General features: G+C 41.0%; 1 protein-coding gene across 2 annotated transcripts in view; it reads left to right on the top strand.

The window, feature by feature from the left end:
* Positions 1 to 777: 777 nt before the first annotated feature.
* Positions 778 to 14,775, top strand: part of TMEM123 (transmembrane protein 123) — a 62,877-nt gene continuing 48,879 nt past the window's right edge. The window contains exons 1-2 of one of the 2 annotated variants that reach the window (XM_050758279.1): positions 778 to 1,293; positions 4,949 to 5,005. In XM_050758279.1, coding sequence (XP_050614236.1) covers positions 1,194 to 1,293; positions 4,949 to 5,005 — 157 coding nt within the window. In that variant the 5' untranslated portion in view covers positions 778 to 1,193. Of the gene's footprint in view, positions 1,294 to 2,023; positions 2,191 to 4,948; positions 5,006 to 14,775 lie in introns of those variants that run through there. The other variant, XM_050758281.1, reaches the window with a different exon arrangement.

Genomic DNA, 14,775 nt, shown 5'->3' with positions numbered 1-14,775 from the left:
TTGAGAACTTAACTGCAATGTGGCCTTTATGAGATGAAATCTGGCTCAGGTGCCAAAGATCTGCAACATTAAGACCTTTGCAGGTGGGAATTCCCTGTGATTTTAGGTTCCCTGGATCCTTCAGTCTTCTACTCCAGCTGAGGGTTCCCACCCAAGCCAGGACTCAGCCTTTGTTACTCTCATGCATCAGCCACAGGTCGCTACCTGTCACTTCAGAGTTCTGAGCACAATGAAAATGCAGACTTTACAAGCACTTCAAGTCAAGACAAGTGATTAGCATTGGCGCCAAGGGTTTAAGAGGAACTCAGCCAAAAACTGTTCAAAACTAGCCATTTCATCCGAAGTGGGACACCAGGGCCCAAGGAGAGAAGAAGCTGGTTGGATTAATGCATACCCCCGCTTTCCATGACTCTATTGTATTTCAGTGAGAGTTGCTACCAACTCCTGCGGGCGCCCCCACCCGCCCACTCCACTAATCTCTTGTCTTATCCAGAGATACAAGGAACCCGTGGAGAAGATGAGGTACAACTGGGATAAGGAGATCGTAGGTGTTTTACATTTGAATTTAAGCAACAAATCTGTCGAGCTGTTTTTCTGCACTTCCCCCTTGGGCTGGGTCACGGGAGGGGAAAGCTCCAACCGCCCGGGACTCCTTAGAGTGAATCCCATCCCCTCAAGTTCCTCTCCAGAACCTCCCCCTACTCCCGCCCTTGCCCTGCAACTCCTCCCTCTCACTCTGAGTCGCACGCACCCCTGTCCCCTTCCTGCCCGCAAAACTACTCTTCAAAGACTTCCTTCCGGGCACCGCGAAGCCGGCGTGCTCAGCATTCGGAGAGGCAGCGGCGCTCGCCTTCATCCAGGACAACAAAACTGCCATTTCCGAAGAGAAAGGAAACGGCTCGCGGCTTCTGGGGTTCCCAGGCGCGGGCCTGCGAGGGAGGCCGGGAGCCGAGTCGCCACGCCCAGAACCCCGAGCCCGCCCCCGCGCTAGCCAGCCCGGCCCCGCACGCGACGCCCCCTCCAGGTCCCGCTCCTGCGCCGTATTTGGTCATTCGGGGGGCAAGTGGCGGGAAGGGGAGACGTGAGCGGCCGAAGGGGAAGCGGAGCCGGCGCCGGCTGCACAGAGGAGTCGCTCTCGCCGCCGCCACCTCGGCTGGGAACCCACGAGGCCGCCGCATCCTGCCCTCGGAACAATGGGGCTCGGCGCGCGAGGTGCCTGGGCCGCGCTGCTCCTGGGAACGCTGCAGGTGCTAGCGCTGCTAGGGGCCGCCCATGAAAGCGCACCCATGGCGGGTAAGTGGCCTCGGGGATCGCCAGCCCCGTTCGTGGGACTCAGCGCGCTGCCGAGGCTTGGGTTCCCAAGTTGGGCTCTGGTACAGAAAGTTCCGCGTGTCTCTGGCCGAACGCTCGGGGCGGACCCGGAGGTGACCGGGCGGGGTGGGGGAAACTGAGGCTTGGACCAGTCACCCGCTGGCTCCGGGGCCGCCTGCTGAGGAAATTGCCCGGTGCTTCCCCTCTCGCTTTTTGGAAGCGGCGGCCTCAGGCCGGGACGGGTGCGCATAACCTGTTGAGTTACCACAAGTTGGTTTTTACAGCCTTTACCTGAAGTTAATGTTTGCCGAGGTTAGAGTTTATCTAAGGCTTCCGTTTGTAAACAAGATTAGCTGAGTTGAAAAATATGTCTACCGAGGCCCGCGGAAACGTCTCCCAGTTAGTTGGGGAGCTTTTCAAGCGTCTCCCCGGCATTTCATGGTCTAATATTATGCAGCATTATCCAGATGACTTAAGGTTCCTCTGACGCTCGAAGTTAGACTTCGGAGCTCTTGGAGCTAGCTGGGAGCCTTTGGGGAGCGCGCCCCGCCCTCGCGGCAGTTGAGGCGGCTGCCCCCTTGGCGGGGCGCTCTCCACCCCTCGTGTGCCATAAACACCCGGCCGCGGCGCGCGGCAGCTGCGCAGCGTTAAGGGCACAGCTGCACGGTCGCCGGTGGCCCGCGTCGTCGCTAGTAAGGTCGTAACAGGACGATGTTGACATTGCTTTTCTGTGTAGGGCGGAATTTGTTTCCTTTTAGGCCGTTGGCCCTTTGGAGACTTTAAACAGCCCTTTTTGGATGAAACCAGGAAGTTGGGATTTGCTGTGTAAATACTGTTCTCCTTGGTCAACTGTTACAGAAGTCAGGTCTCTACGTAATGGTCAGTAAACCAGGATAAGTTAACTTTAAGTGAACCAAGGTTTTCATGGTTTTGAATTCTGTCCATCCACTGTATATTTAGCCTTAGGTTCGTTTTATCCAGCAAGAGAAAAAGAAGGCAGTTTGTAAATCTGGAAGGTTCAGGCACAACACTTGCTTTTTCTGGAATGATCTGGGTGAATTCATTTTTCTTCGTTTTGCTGAAGTTTTTTTGTTTGCTTAATTGTGCATGTGACACACTGGCTTCGCAGACCTAATTTTGAGATCATTTAAGAAAAGTGGTAAAATCATGTCCATCGTGTATGTTGGTCCTCATTTTAATCAATTATTTCATGAGGTGAGGTCTCCATTTTAAAAAATTTGTTGCTGTGTTTGTGAAGATAAACCTTACTGTTCCAGTGAATTACCGGTTAGAGTAATTGTGAGTGACCATGCTTTCCTTTCTTTTGTCCTCATAACACAGATTTTTTTTTTGTCCTATTTTAACACTCATTGTTTGTTCTGTTTATTAACTTAATGTCTTTCTAGAGGTTAGTCCCATTTGGAAAACTTAAAATGCTCTGTAGTAGGAGAGCCCTGAATTCATAAACTAGTATAACCAGCCAGAGGTGGAATCTGTTTCTACAGACTATGATGTCACCTTGCAACTAGACTAAAAGGTAACAATAGAAGATTTCTCAAAAAGCTAGTAACTGTTAATCCAAGTCTTCATATATAGTGAAATCTGTATACAGTGTCATTACGGAGTATAGTGATTGTTAGCAATCATACTAAAACTCGTATGGCTGATTTTTACTGGATACATTTTCTTTGCATCCCACACTATACTAATTTAGGTCCGTAAATCATCCCATTGGATCCTCACAGTATTGTCCCCATTTTATAGATAAGTAAGCTAATTTATGGCAAGTAAAACAATTAATACATGTTTGGTTTCAGATCAGAATCCAAATTTTCAATTAACCATTTCACCACTAAGCCACGTTAGTTGATGATGGCTCTTGAAGTAGATAATGCTTGTATTCCACAGTACTACCATTGCCTAGAATAAAGTGGGAGAAGATAAAAACATTATTGAAATTCTGCTTTTAAAATATTCTTAACAGTCTGCTGCATAGCTTTATAAATATCAGTTGGAGGAGGGAGACTATGAGCACGTTTGCAAATCAGTGAACAGGATTTATTGTAGTATTCCAAAGAATGGCATTAACATTAACAGGATGGGAGGGGAGGCTATTAGTCATTACTCTTAGTAGCAAGTGACAGAAACCCACCTTGAACAACCTTTGTGGAAAGAAGGGACTTTTTTGACTTGTAACTGAAAAATGCAAGGATTGAGGTGGCTTGAAAATGGCTGTATTCAAGGGTTCAAATAAGTTGCCAAGAAATTAAGAAATCATCGTGTAAGAATGAAAATAGCGTGGAAACAAAAACAGGTGTTTGTGTTAGCCCAGTCAAAAGATGATGGTGAGTGGCAATGGAGATAAAAGGGTGGATTCTAGATCTGTTGGGGTTTGGGACTAATGACTTGCGGATGGATTGGAGGGTGGGATGAGGAAGAGAGAAGAATCAAAGGATGACCTCTTGCTTTTGGGGTTGAGCAGCTGGTAATGCAACAATTGGGAAGGTTGGGGGAGGAGCAGGTTTCGAGTAGAAAATCAGTAGTTGCATTTTGGCACTCATATCTGCAGGCTTAGGAATCAAACAATCTGGTCCAATTCTAGTCTCTGCCACTTTCTATCTGGGTGGCCTTCTCTGGGCCTCAGTTCTTGTCTGCAAAACAATACTCCTGTCTAAGAATTGTTGAGAGGGTTAGATGAGCTAATGCACATAACCCTGGCTTGTAGTAAGCACCTAATAATGTTGGCAATTATTTGCTATCTGCTGCTAAATACATCTACATAGTCTATTGACCTTGATCTTTTTCAAGTTAATCTTACATTGTATTCTTTTGTGATAAATAGATGATAGTCCCATCAAGAAGAAGAAATTCTCACAAAGAAGAAATTTGCCCAAGAAGTAAAGACAAATCCTTCAAAGTTACTGTTTTTCTTTGTACTTTGAGGATTTTTTTTTAAGTGTGGGAGAGTTCATCTTTGTGAAAAGGACACAATAATACACTTGCTCTCTTCCTATGTGGTGTACATATTTAATCTTCATTAGACAAAAACTCAAAACGAATAAAGCACTCTGAAAAGTTGCTCAATTGGGACATAGAAATCTCTTACATGTTTTCCAAATCTAAAGGTACTAATTTAAAAATTAAAACTGTACTGAGAAGGCTTGCAGTTAAATAAGAAAATCCTATTTTATCCCTCCATTGTATGAAATTAGGGGTGTTGGTGGGGTGGGGCAAGACCTGGAGATGCCTGTGAGTAGAAAGGGCCTCTCCTGAAATGGTCCCCTCCACTCATAAGAGCAGAGCTGTCAGTGGCAGAAATTGGTCCATCTGTCCCCAATTGTGTGGGTGAATGAATTTTGGCAAAGCTATTGCATTCAGTGGCTGGTACATAGTAAGTACTATGTAAGTGTTTGTTACATAAGCTAGATATTTATCTTGAAAAACCTGATAATACAGTCCCTTTTAGTGACAGCTTCAAGATATGTTTCATAACAACAGGGGCAAAAGTAGAACTTCCTGTGGAATAATCTACCCTCCCGACACCACTACCCCCACTCGCCCTAGGCAGAAAACCACACATTGCCAGTATTCTTAGTTATATGTTCTTTCATAACAGGATATTTCTTTATTTTTACAGCATCTGCAAACATAGAGAATTCTGGGCCTCCACACAACTCCAGTGCTAACTCAACAGGTGAGTTTTAAAAGATTAAAAAAACAAATTTTCATTTGTCTAGGGTACATGAAGTAATAACAGCCAGGGAAGTAGGCGTAAGCTGATTCACTGACCTGTTTTAACCCTGAGTTCTCCACCCATGAATCGCTATGACCTGCCCTAGTGCCCTATAGTAGACATCAGTAAGTGATAGTTCGCTGGATTAGTCTTTCTCAGTCTTGTAAAGATGTGAATAAACTCTAAAACAAAAAGTGTATCAGAATTTCATGTTACAAATTTTTGAAGCACATTTTTAGATGTGGGGGTTTTGTAGTTTGCCTGTAGATATGAAATGTCGGTACAGAAGTCTGCAGGTCTTGCTGATGAAACAAATCACTCTAAACTAGTCAGCCGTGGCAGCCTTAATATACCTCTGCTGACTCTAAGGAGACCCTACTTACATTTCACCCATTAGGCAGACTCAACCCAAACACTTGGTGAGGCCCTTACCCTGTGATTTTAGTTTGGGACAAAGCCTTGGGCCTCTGAGTTCACTAGCATGGAAAGATACAAGAACCAGGCTGATGTCATCAATATCAGTAGTAAATCATCAAGGTGTGTTTCTTGTAAACAATTTTTAAGTTATCTTCTCACTACCCTTAATCTTCACAGTTGACTGAGTTGGAAACTAGAAAAAGGTACGCCAATCCTGTCGCTAACTTGTTTACTTTTATTCAGGGAATATTGACTCTAATGAGCTAGCACATTCTAGGTTCTAAGAATACAAAATGGACCAAGCCTTAACTTCTAGGGGTTTTTGCTTTTTGTTTTTTATTTATTGGCAAAATATACATGACATAAAATGTATAACCATTTTTTTCAGTGTAAAGCTCAGTGGCGCTAAGTACATTCATGCTGCTTGCAACTTGCTGGAGTTTTTATTTCTGTGCAGCATCCCAGTGTTTCACTTAGTTTATGTTCTTGGTTTACTGCTGTTCTTTCTTTCATTATCTCTGCCTTTTCAACTGGTGTCTGGTGGTACATACTCAGGACATACTTTTATTCTAGTTTTAGTAATTATACAGGAAACATTTTCATTGAGAGGAAAAAAGTCTAGATGGATTACTCCAAAATGTAGTAGTGGTTATCGTTGGGTAGTTGTGAGAGGGTCTTAGTTAAAAAAAATTTGATTATACTATTAGGTACCTTTTCCTTTTGTCCTTTATTGAATCTAATTCTGCACTAAACTTTTAACCTCGGGTAAACAAAGGAGGTAGAAGAAACATAAAGACAGTAGTATCAGCAATAGACACCATTTATTGAATGCATACAACTTACAAGATACTCCTCATACATTTACTAATCTAACCACGGTGAGGGGGGTGTCCTTTCTGGTTTACACATGGGGAAATTGAAACTCAAGAGTGGTTAGAAAATGCCCAAGATCACGTGACACTAAGTGTCACATTCAGGATTTGAAACCTAGTTGTATTCTAAAACCTATGTCTCTTTATCACACTGTCTGAAATGGGTTATGGCCTTACTTTTAAAAAGTGCTTTTCACTGTGAATGATTATTAAAAATCAACTCAGTACTTTGAGGGCAGCTCCAGAGTCAGTGGGATGATTTCAAATGCCCCTTTTAGCACAGGGAAATTTTTTGAGAAGAAAAGCATTGCCTCAAATTTTTCTAGAAGGAGAACAGGTAATACAACTATTAAAAATGTTTTTTCACAATGTGTTATACTTCTCCTAACTGTTGCATTCCTCTTTGTATCTTGAAAACACTTTTGAAACATGTTAAGTTTGTGTATTTTTACGGGATGGATGCTTATCTGTGTTTAGTTACCTAGACCATTGTTGAAGCTTTGTTTCTTTGAACATACTGTTTACCAATTTATTTGGTGCTATTTATTTAGTGCACTTTCTGTGGCACCATATTTCCTCTCACTAGGAAAATAGCATGTTTGGCAAATTCCATTATGATGTGTATTCCAGGAATGTACTGTCGGAAAAAGCGGAGACTGCCTGCAGTACTACTTAGAATGTTGGATGTCTATCACTTTTATAGGACTTACCACGTTGGAGTTTCAGAGAATCTTTTTTTCTCTTGTTTTGGTCTCCATCTAAGTTCCTTGAGAGTGAAATCTATGATTTATTCGTTCTGACATCTCACTCTATGCCTGGTGCATAGTAGGTATGCAGAATATGTATATTTTTGGTTGGTTGAACTCAATTGTGGAACGAAATACATATTTTGTAATTGCTGACTTGCCTTGTCAAAATACTATTATATACATTTTGCAGATATGTACTGGTTTGTGCTCCAGTCCTACCCATTATTACAGCTGTTCTCTGTTTATACAGTAACATAGGTACTTAAAGTCAAACAACAGGAATGGAGGTTGCTTTCCAGTGTACCACTCAGTTACATATAAAAGTTCTTTTTTATGTCCCCTAATCATTATTTGAAGACAGCTATACTTTTGACATTCTTGTCTGCAGGGACTTGTTTGACACACTTTCATCTTACAGAGAAAATAATTTCCGCTTATTTCATTTGTAGTCAGAGTATTTATATTTTAGATTCTGTGGATGGATGAATTTACACTTTATAGTACAAGGAAGACACATGCCCAGATTATTTTTCATAATGGGTTTGGGCAGGGATGTAAGGAAATGTGGCATGGTCTAGATGGGAGTGCAGATATCATCAGTAACTAGAACAGCAGCTCAGTATCATTCAGGATACAGCTGTCTCCTTGATCACCTAGCATTGATGCTTCCCAACGAAGAGGGATCTGAGAGGATTGGGTTACCATCATCCAATCTGAAGCTCTTTGCTTGGACATAACTTGCACCAACTCCTTTCCAAAGCCGTTTCTCTCTTAATCATGTATGTTCCATCTATTATGATTGCTATTGGTTTGGTTACTCATCCTTGGCATAGTCATTTGGGCCACTCTAGTGGGGTTAGTTTTTTCCATAGCCATAGCAGGGATGGGTAGTTGTGAGAGGGTCTTATTTTAAAAATATTTTATTACACTATTAGGTACCTTTTCCTTTTATCCTTTGTTGAATCTAATTCTGCACTACTGAACTTTTAACCACAATTTTGAGCATTTGGACCTGTCTTGCATTTAGATTTCTACAGAAGAAAGCAGTAGAAATTTGGGAACAGCTTATTCTGTATTCCAATTTTTACCTCTAATTGCAACAATGAAAGTCCTACTGAAGTTGAAAGAATTTATCAGATATATAATCCCGTATGTCACACTACCTTCTTCTATTTATTTTAGATAAAATGTTTTATGTGTGAAAAGAATATTAGATGGAAACTTTCTGTGAGTTTGTAAGTCAATCAAAGATAGGAACCAGTTGGCCTGATGGTGATACTGATGATTGATTGATTGATTGATAAAAATGGTGATAGATACAAATAGTGATAGACAGATACACAGAGAGACATAGAGATATCAATACTGGTTTTTCTCTAGAGATTTGATGTAGGAAAGAATTTTTCTAACTAAAGAATTCATAGTACATTTAAAATAACTGCTTCAACTCCTCAGAGAGTTAATTGTTTTCAACTCATGTTTTTGAGATTGCGTCTGAAAATTGCTGGTAATTTTTTTTTATGCTTTAAGTTCTAGGGTACATGTGCACAACATGCAGATTTGTTACATATGTATACATGTGCCATGTTGGTGTGCTGCACCCTTTAACGCATCATTTGCATTACCTATATCTCCTAATGCTATCCTTCCCCCCTTCCCCCCACCCCACGACAGGCCCAGGTGTGTGATGTTCCCCGCCCTGTGTCCAAGTTTCTTATTGTTCAATTTCCACCTATGAGTGAGAACATGAGGTATTTGGTTTTTCTGTCCTTGGGATAATTTGTTTAGAATGATGGTTTCCAGCTTCAGCCATGTCCCTGCAAAAGACATGAACTCATCCTTTTTTGTAGTTGCATAGTATTCCATGTTGTATATGGGCCACATTTTCTTAATCCAGTCTATCACTGATGGATATTTGGGTTGATTCCAAGTCTTTGCTATTGTGAACGCTGCCACAATGAACATACATGTGCGTGTGTCTTTTTTTATTTTTTATTATACTTTAAGTTCTGTGGTACATGTGCACAACATGCAGGTTTGTTACATATGTATACATGTGCCATGTTGGTGTGCTGCACCCGTTAACTCATCATTTACATTAGGTATATCTCATGCTGTCCTTTCCCCACTCCCACCCCGACAGGCCCCAGTGTGTGATGTTCCCCTTCCTGTGTCCAAGTGTTCTCATTATTCAGTTCCCACCTCTGAGTGAGAACATGCGGTGTTTGATTTTCTGTCCTTGTGATAGTTTGCTCAGAATGATGGATTCCAGCTTCTTCCTTGTCCCTACAAAGGACATGGACTCATCCTTTTTTATGGCTGCATAGTATTCCATGGTGTATATGTGCCACATTTTCTTAATCCAGTCTTATTGATGGACGTTTAGGTTGGTTTCAAGTCTTTGCTATTGTGAATAGTGCCGCAATAAACATACGTGTGCATGTGTCTTTATAGCAGCATGATTTATAATCCTTTGGGTATATGCCTAGGAATAGGATATCTGGGTCAAATGGTATTTCTAGTTCTAGATCCTTGAGGAATCGCCACACTGTCTTCCACAATGGTTGAACTAGTTTATAGTCCCACCAACAATGTAAAAGTGTTCCTATTGCTCCACATCCTCTCCAGCAATTGTTGTTTCCTGACTTTTTAATGATCGCCATTCTAACTGGTGTGAGGTTGTATCTCATTGTGGATTTGATTTGCATTTCTCTGGCCAGTGATGATGAGCATTTTTTCATGTGTCTGTTGGCTGCATAAATGTCTTTTGAGAAGTGTCTGTTCATATCCTTTGCCCACTTTTTGATGGGGTTGTTTGCTTTTTTCCTTGTAAATTTAAGTTCTTGGTAGATTTTGGATATTAGCCCTTTGTCAGATGGGTAGATTGTAAAAATTTTCTCCCATTATGCAGGTTGACTGTTCACTCTGATGATAGTTTCTTTCGCTGTGCAGAATCTCTTTTAGCTTAATTAGATCCCATTTGTCAATTTTGTCTTTTGTTGCAATTGCTTTTGTTATTTTAGTGATGATGTCTTTGCCCGTGCCTATGTCCCAAATGGGATTTCCCAGGTTTTCTTCTAGGGTTTTTATGCTTTTAGGTCTAACATTTAAGTCTTTAATCCATCTTGAATTACTTTTTGTATAAGGTGTAAGGAAGGGATCCAGTTTCAGCTTTCTACCTATGGCTAGCCAGTTTTCCCAGCACCATTTATTAAATAGGGACTCCTTTCCCCATTTCTTGTTTTTGTCAGGTTTGTCAAAGATCAGATGGTTGTAGATGTGTGGTATTATTTCTGAGGACTCTGTTCTGTTCCATTGGTCTATATCTCTGTTTTGGTACCAGTACCATGCTGTTTTGGTTACTGTAGCCTTGTAGTATAGTTTCAGTTCGGGTACCATGATGCCTCCAGCTTTGTTCTTTTGGCTTAGAATTGACTTGGCAATGTGGGCTCTTTTTAGCTTCCATATGAACTTGAAAGTAGTTTTTTCCAATTCTGTGAAGAAACTCATTGGTAGCTTGATGGGGATGGCATTGAATCTATAAATTACCTTGGGCAGTATGGCCATTTTCATGATATTGATCCTTCCTGTCCATGAGCATGGAATGTTTTTCCATTTGTTTGTGTCATTTTTTATTTTGTTGAGCACTGGTTTGTAGTTCTCCTTGAAGAGGTCCTTCACATCCCTTGTAAGTTGGATTCCTAGGTATCTTTTTCTCTTTGAAGCAGTTGTGAATGGGAGTTCAGTCATGATTTGACTCTGTTATTGGTGTATAGGAATGCTTGTGATTTTTGCACATTGATGTTGTATCCTGAGACTTTGCTGAAGTTGCTTATCAGCTTAAGGAGAGTTTGGGCTGAGACGATTGGGTTTTCTAAATATTACAATCGTGTCATCTGCAAACAGGGACAATTTGACTTCCTCTTTATTTCTAATTGAATACCTTTTATTTCTTTCTCCTGCCTGATTGCCCTGACCAGAACTTCCAACACCATGTTGAATAGGAGTGGTGAGAGAGGGGATCCCTGTCTTGTGCCAGTTTTCAAAGGGAATTTTTCCAGTTTTTGCCCATTCAGTAAGATATTGGCTGTGGGTTTGTCATAAATAGCTCTTATTATTTTGAGATCTGTCCTATCAGTATCTAGTCTATTAATAGTTTTTAGCATGAAGCACTGTTAAATTTTGTCAAAGGCCTTTTCTGCATCTGTTGAGATAATCATGTGTTTTTTTGTTGTTGGTTCTGTTTATATGATGTATTATGTTTATTGATTTGCATATGTTGAACCAGCCTTGTATCCCAGAGATGAAGCCAACTTGATCGTGGTGGATACGCTTTTTGATGTGCTGCTGGATTCGGTTTGCCAGTATTTTATTGAGGATTTTTGCATGGATGTTCATCAGGGATATTGGTCTAAAATTCTCTTTTTTTGTTGTGTCTTTGCCAGGCTTTGGTATCAGGATGATGCTGGCCTCATAAAATGAGTTAGGGAGGATTCCCTCTTTTTCTATTGATTGGAATAGTTTCCGAAGGAATGGTACCAGCTCATCCTTGTACCTCTGGTAGAAATCGGCTGTGAATCCATCTGTTCCTGGACTTTTTTTGGTTGGTAGGCTATTATTGCCTCAGTTTCAGAGGCTGATATTGGTCTATTCAGGGATTCAGCTTCTTTGTGGTGTAGTCTTGGGAGGGTGTATGTGTCCAGGAATTTATCCATTTCTTCTAAATTTTCTAGTTTATTTGCAAAGAGGTGTTTATAGTATTCTCTGATGGTAGTTTGTATTTCTGTGGGATCAGTGGTGATATCCCCTTTATCATTTTTTATTGCGTCTATTTATTTCATTCTTCTCTCTTTTCTTCTTTCTTAGTCTTGCTAGCGGTCTATCAGTTTTGTTGATCTTTTCAAAAAACCAGCTCCTGGATTCATTAATTTTTTTTTTAAGGGTTTTTTTGTGTCTCTATCTCCTTCATTTCTGCTCTGATCTTCGTTACTTCTTGCCTTCTGCTAGCTTTTGAATGTGTTTGCTCTTGCTTCTCTAGTTCTTTTAATTGTGATATTAGGGTGTCAATTTTAGATCTTTCCTGCTTTCTCTTGTGGGTATTTAGTGCTATAAATTTCCCTCTACACACTGCTTTAATGTGTCCCAGAGATTCTGGTATGTTGTGTCTTTGTTCTCATTGGTTTCAAACAACATCTTTGTTTCTGCCTTTAGTTCGTTGTGTACCCAGTAGTCATTCAGGAGCAGGTTGTTCAGTTTCCATGTAGTTGAGCGGTTTTGAGTGAGTTTCTTAATCCTGAGTTCTAGTTTGATTGCACTGTGGTCCGAGAGACAGTTTGTTATAATTTCTGTTCTTTTACATTTGCTGAGGAGTGCTTTACTTCCAATTATGTGGTCAATTTTGGAATAAGTGTGATGTGGTGCTGAGCCGAACGTATATTTTGTTTGTTTGGGATGGAGAGTTCTGTAGATGTCTATTAGGTCCGGTTGGTACAGAGCTGAGTTCAAGTCCTGGATATCCTTTTTAACTTTGTGTCTCGTTGATCTGTCTAATGTTGACAGTGGGGTGTTAAAGTCTCCCATTATTATTGTGTGGCAGTCTAAGTCTCTTTGTAGGTCTCTAAGGACTTGCATATGAATCTGGGTGCTCCTGTATTGGGTGCATATATATTCAGGATAGTTAGCTCTTGTTGAATTGAATAGTAATTTACTATTACATAATGGCCTTCTTTGTCTCTTTTGATCTTTGTTGGTTTAAAGTCTGTTGTATCAGAGACTAGGATTGCATTCCCTTCTTTTGTTTTCCATTTGCTTGGTAGATCTTCCTCCATCCCTTTATTTTGAGCCTATGTATGTCTCTGCACATGAGATGGGTCTCCTGAATACAGCACACTGATGGGTGTAGACTCTTTATCCAATTTGCTGACTGTGTCTTTTAATTGGAGCATTTAGCCTGTTTACATTTAAAGGTAATATTGTTAATATGTGAATTTGATCCTGTCATTATGATGTTAGCTGGTTATTTTGCCCGTTAGTTGATGCAGTTTCTTCCTGTCAATGGTGGTCTTTATAATTTGGCATGTTTTTGCAGTGGCTAGTACCAGTTGTTCCTTTCTATGTGTTTAGTGCTTCCTTCAGGAGCTCTTGTAAGGCAGGCCTGGTGGTGACAAAATCTCTCAGCATTTGCTTGTCTGTATAGGATTTTATTTCTCCTTCACTTATGAAGCTTAGTTTGGCTGGATATGAAATTCTGGGTGGAGAAGTCTTTTCTTTAAGAATGTTGAATATTTATCCCCACTTTCTTCTGGCTTGTAGAGTTTCTGCTGAGAGATCCGGTGTTAGTCTGATGGGCTTTGTTTTATGGGTAACCCAACCTTTCTCTCTGGCTGCCTTTAGTACTTTTTCCTTCATTTCAACTTTGGTGAATCTGACAATTACGTGTCTTGGAATTGTTCTTCTCGAGGAGTGTCTTTGTGGCATTCTCTGTATTTCCTAAATTTGAATGTTGGCCTGCCTTGCTAGGTTGGGGAAGTTCTCCTGGATAATATCCCGAAGAGTGTTTTCCAATTTGGTTCCCTGCTCCCCGTCACTTTCAGGTACACAAGATGTAGATTTGGTCTTTTCACAGTGTCATTTCATGGAGGCTTTGTTCGTTTTTCTTTTTACTCTTTTTTCTCTAAACTTCTCATCTTGCTTCATTTCATTCATTGGATCTTCAGTCACTGATACCCTTTCTCCCACTTGATCGAATCAGCTACTGAAGCTTGTGCATGCGTCATGTAGTTCTCGTGTCATGGTTTTCAGCTCCATCAGGTCATTTAAGGTCTTCTCTATGCTGTTTATTCTAGTTAGCCATTCGTCTAATCTTTTTTCATGGTTTTTAGCTTCTTTGCGATGGGTTCGAACATGCTCCTTTAGCTTGGAGAAGTTCGTTATTACCGATCATCTGAAGCCTTCTTCTCTCAACTCGTCAAAGTCATTCTCCATCCAGCTTTGTTCTGTTGCTGGCAAGGAGCTGCGTTCCTTCGGAGAAGAGGCGCTCTGATTTTCAGAATTTTCAGCTTTTCTGCTCTGGTTTCTCACCATCTTTGTGGTTTTATCTACCTTTTGTCTTTGATGATGGTGACATACAGATGGGGTTTTGGTGTGGGTGTCCTTTCTGGTTTTTTTTTTTTGTTTTTTCTTTTCTTTATTTTATTTATTATTGTTATTATACTTTAAGTTCTAGGGTACATGTGCATAACGTGCAGGTTTGTTACATATGTATACTTGTGCCATGTTGCTGTGCTGCACCCATCAACTCGTCAGCACCCATCAACTCGTCATTTACATCAGGTATAACTCCCAATGCAATCCCTCCCCCCTCCCCCCTCCCCATGATAGGCCCCGGTGTGTGATGTTCCCCTTCCCGAGTCCAAGTGATCTCATTGTTCAGTTCCCACCTATGAGTGAGAACATGCGGTGTTTGGTTTTCTGTTCTTGTGATAGTTTGCTAAGAATGATGGTTTCCAGCTGCATCCATGTCCCTACAAAGGACACAAACTCATCCTTTTTGATGGCTGCATAGTATTCCATGGTGTATATGTGCCACATTTTCTTAATCCAGTCTGTCACTGATAGACATTTGCGTTGATTCCAAGTCTTTGCTATTGTGAATAGTGCCGCAATAAACATACGTGTGCATGTGTCTTTATAG

Source organism: Macaca thibetana, chromosome 14 (assembly GCF_024542745.1).
Source record: "Macaca thibetana thibetana isolate TM-01 chromosome 14, ASM2454274v1, whole genome shotgun sequence".
Classification (NCBI taxonomy): Eukaryota; Metazoa; Chordata; class Mammalia; order Primates; family Cercopithecidae; genus Macaca; species Macaca thibetana.
Note: the sequence above shows the minus strand (reverse complement) of the source record. Positions and strands in the feature narration are given on the sequence as shown.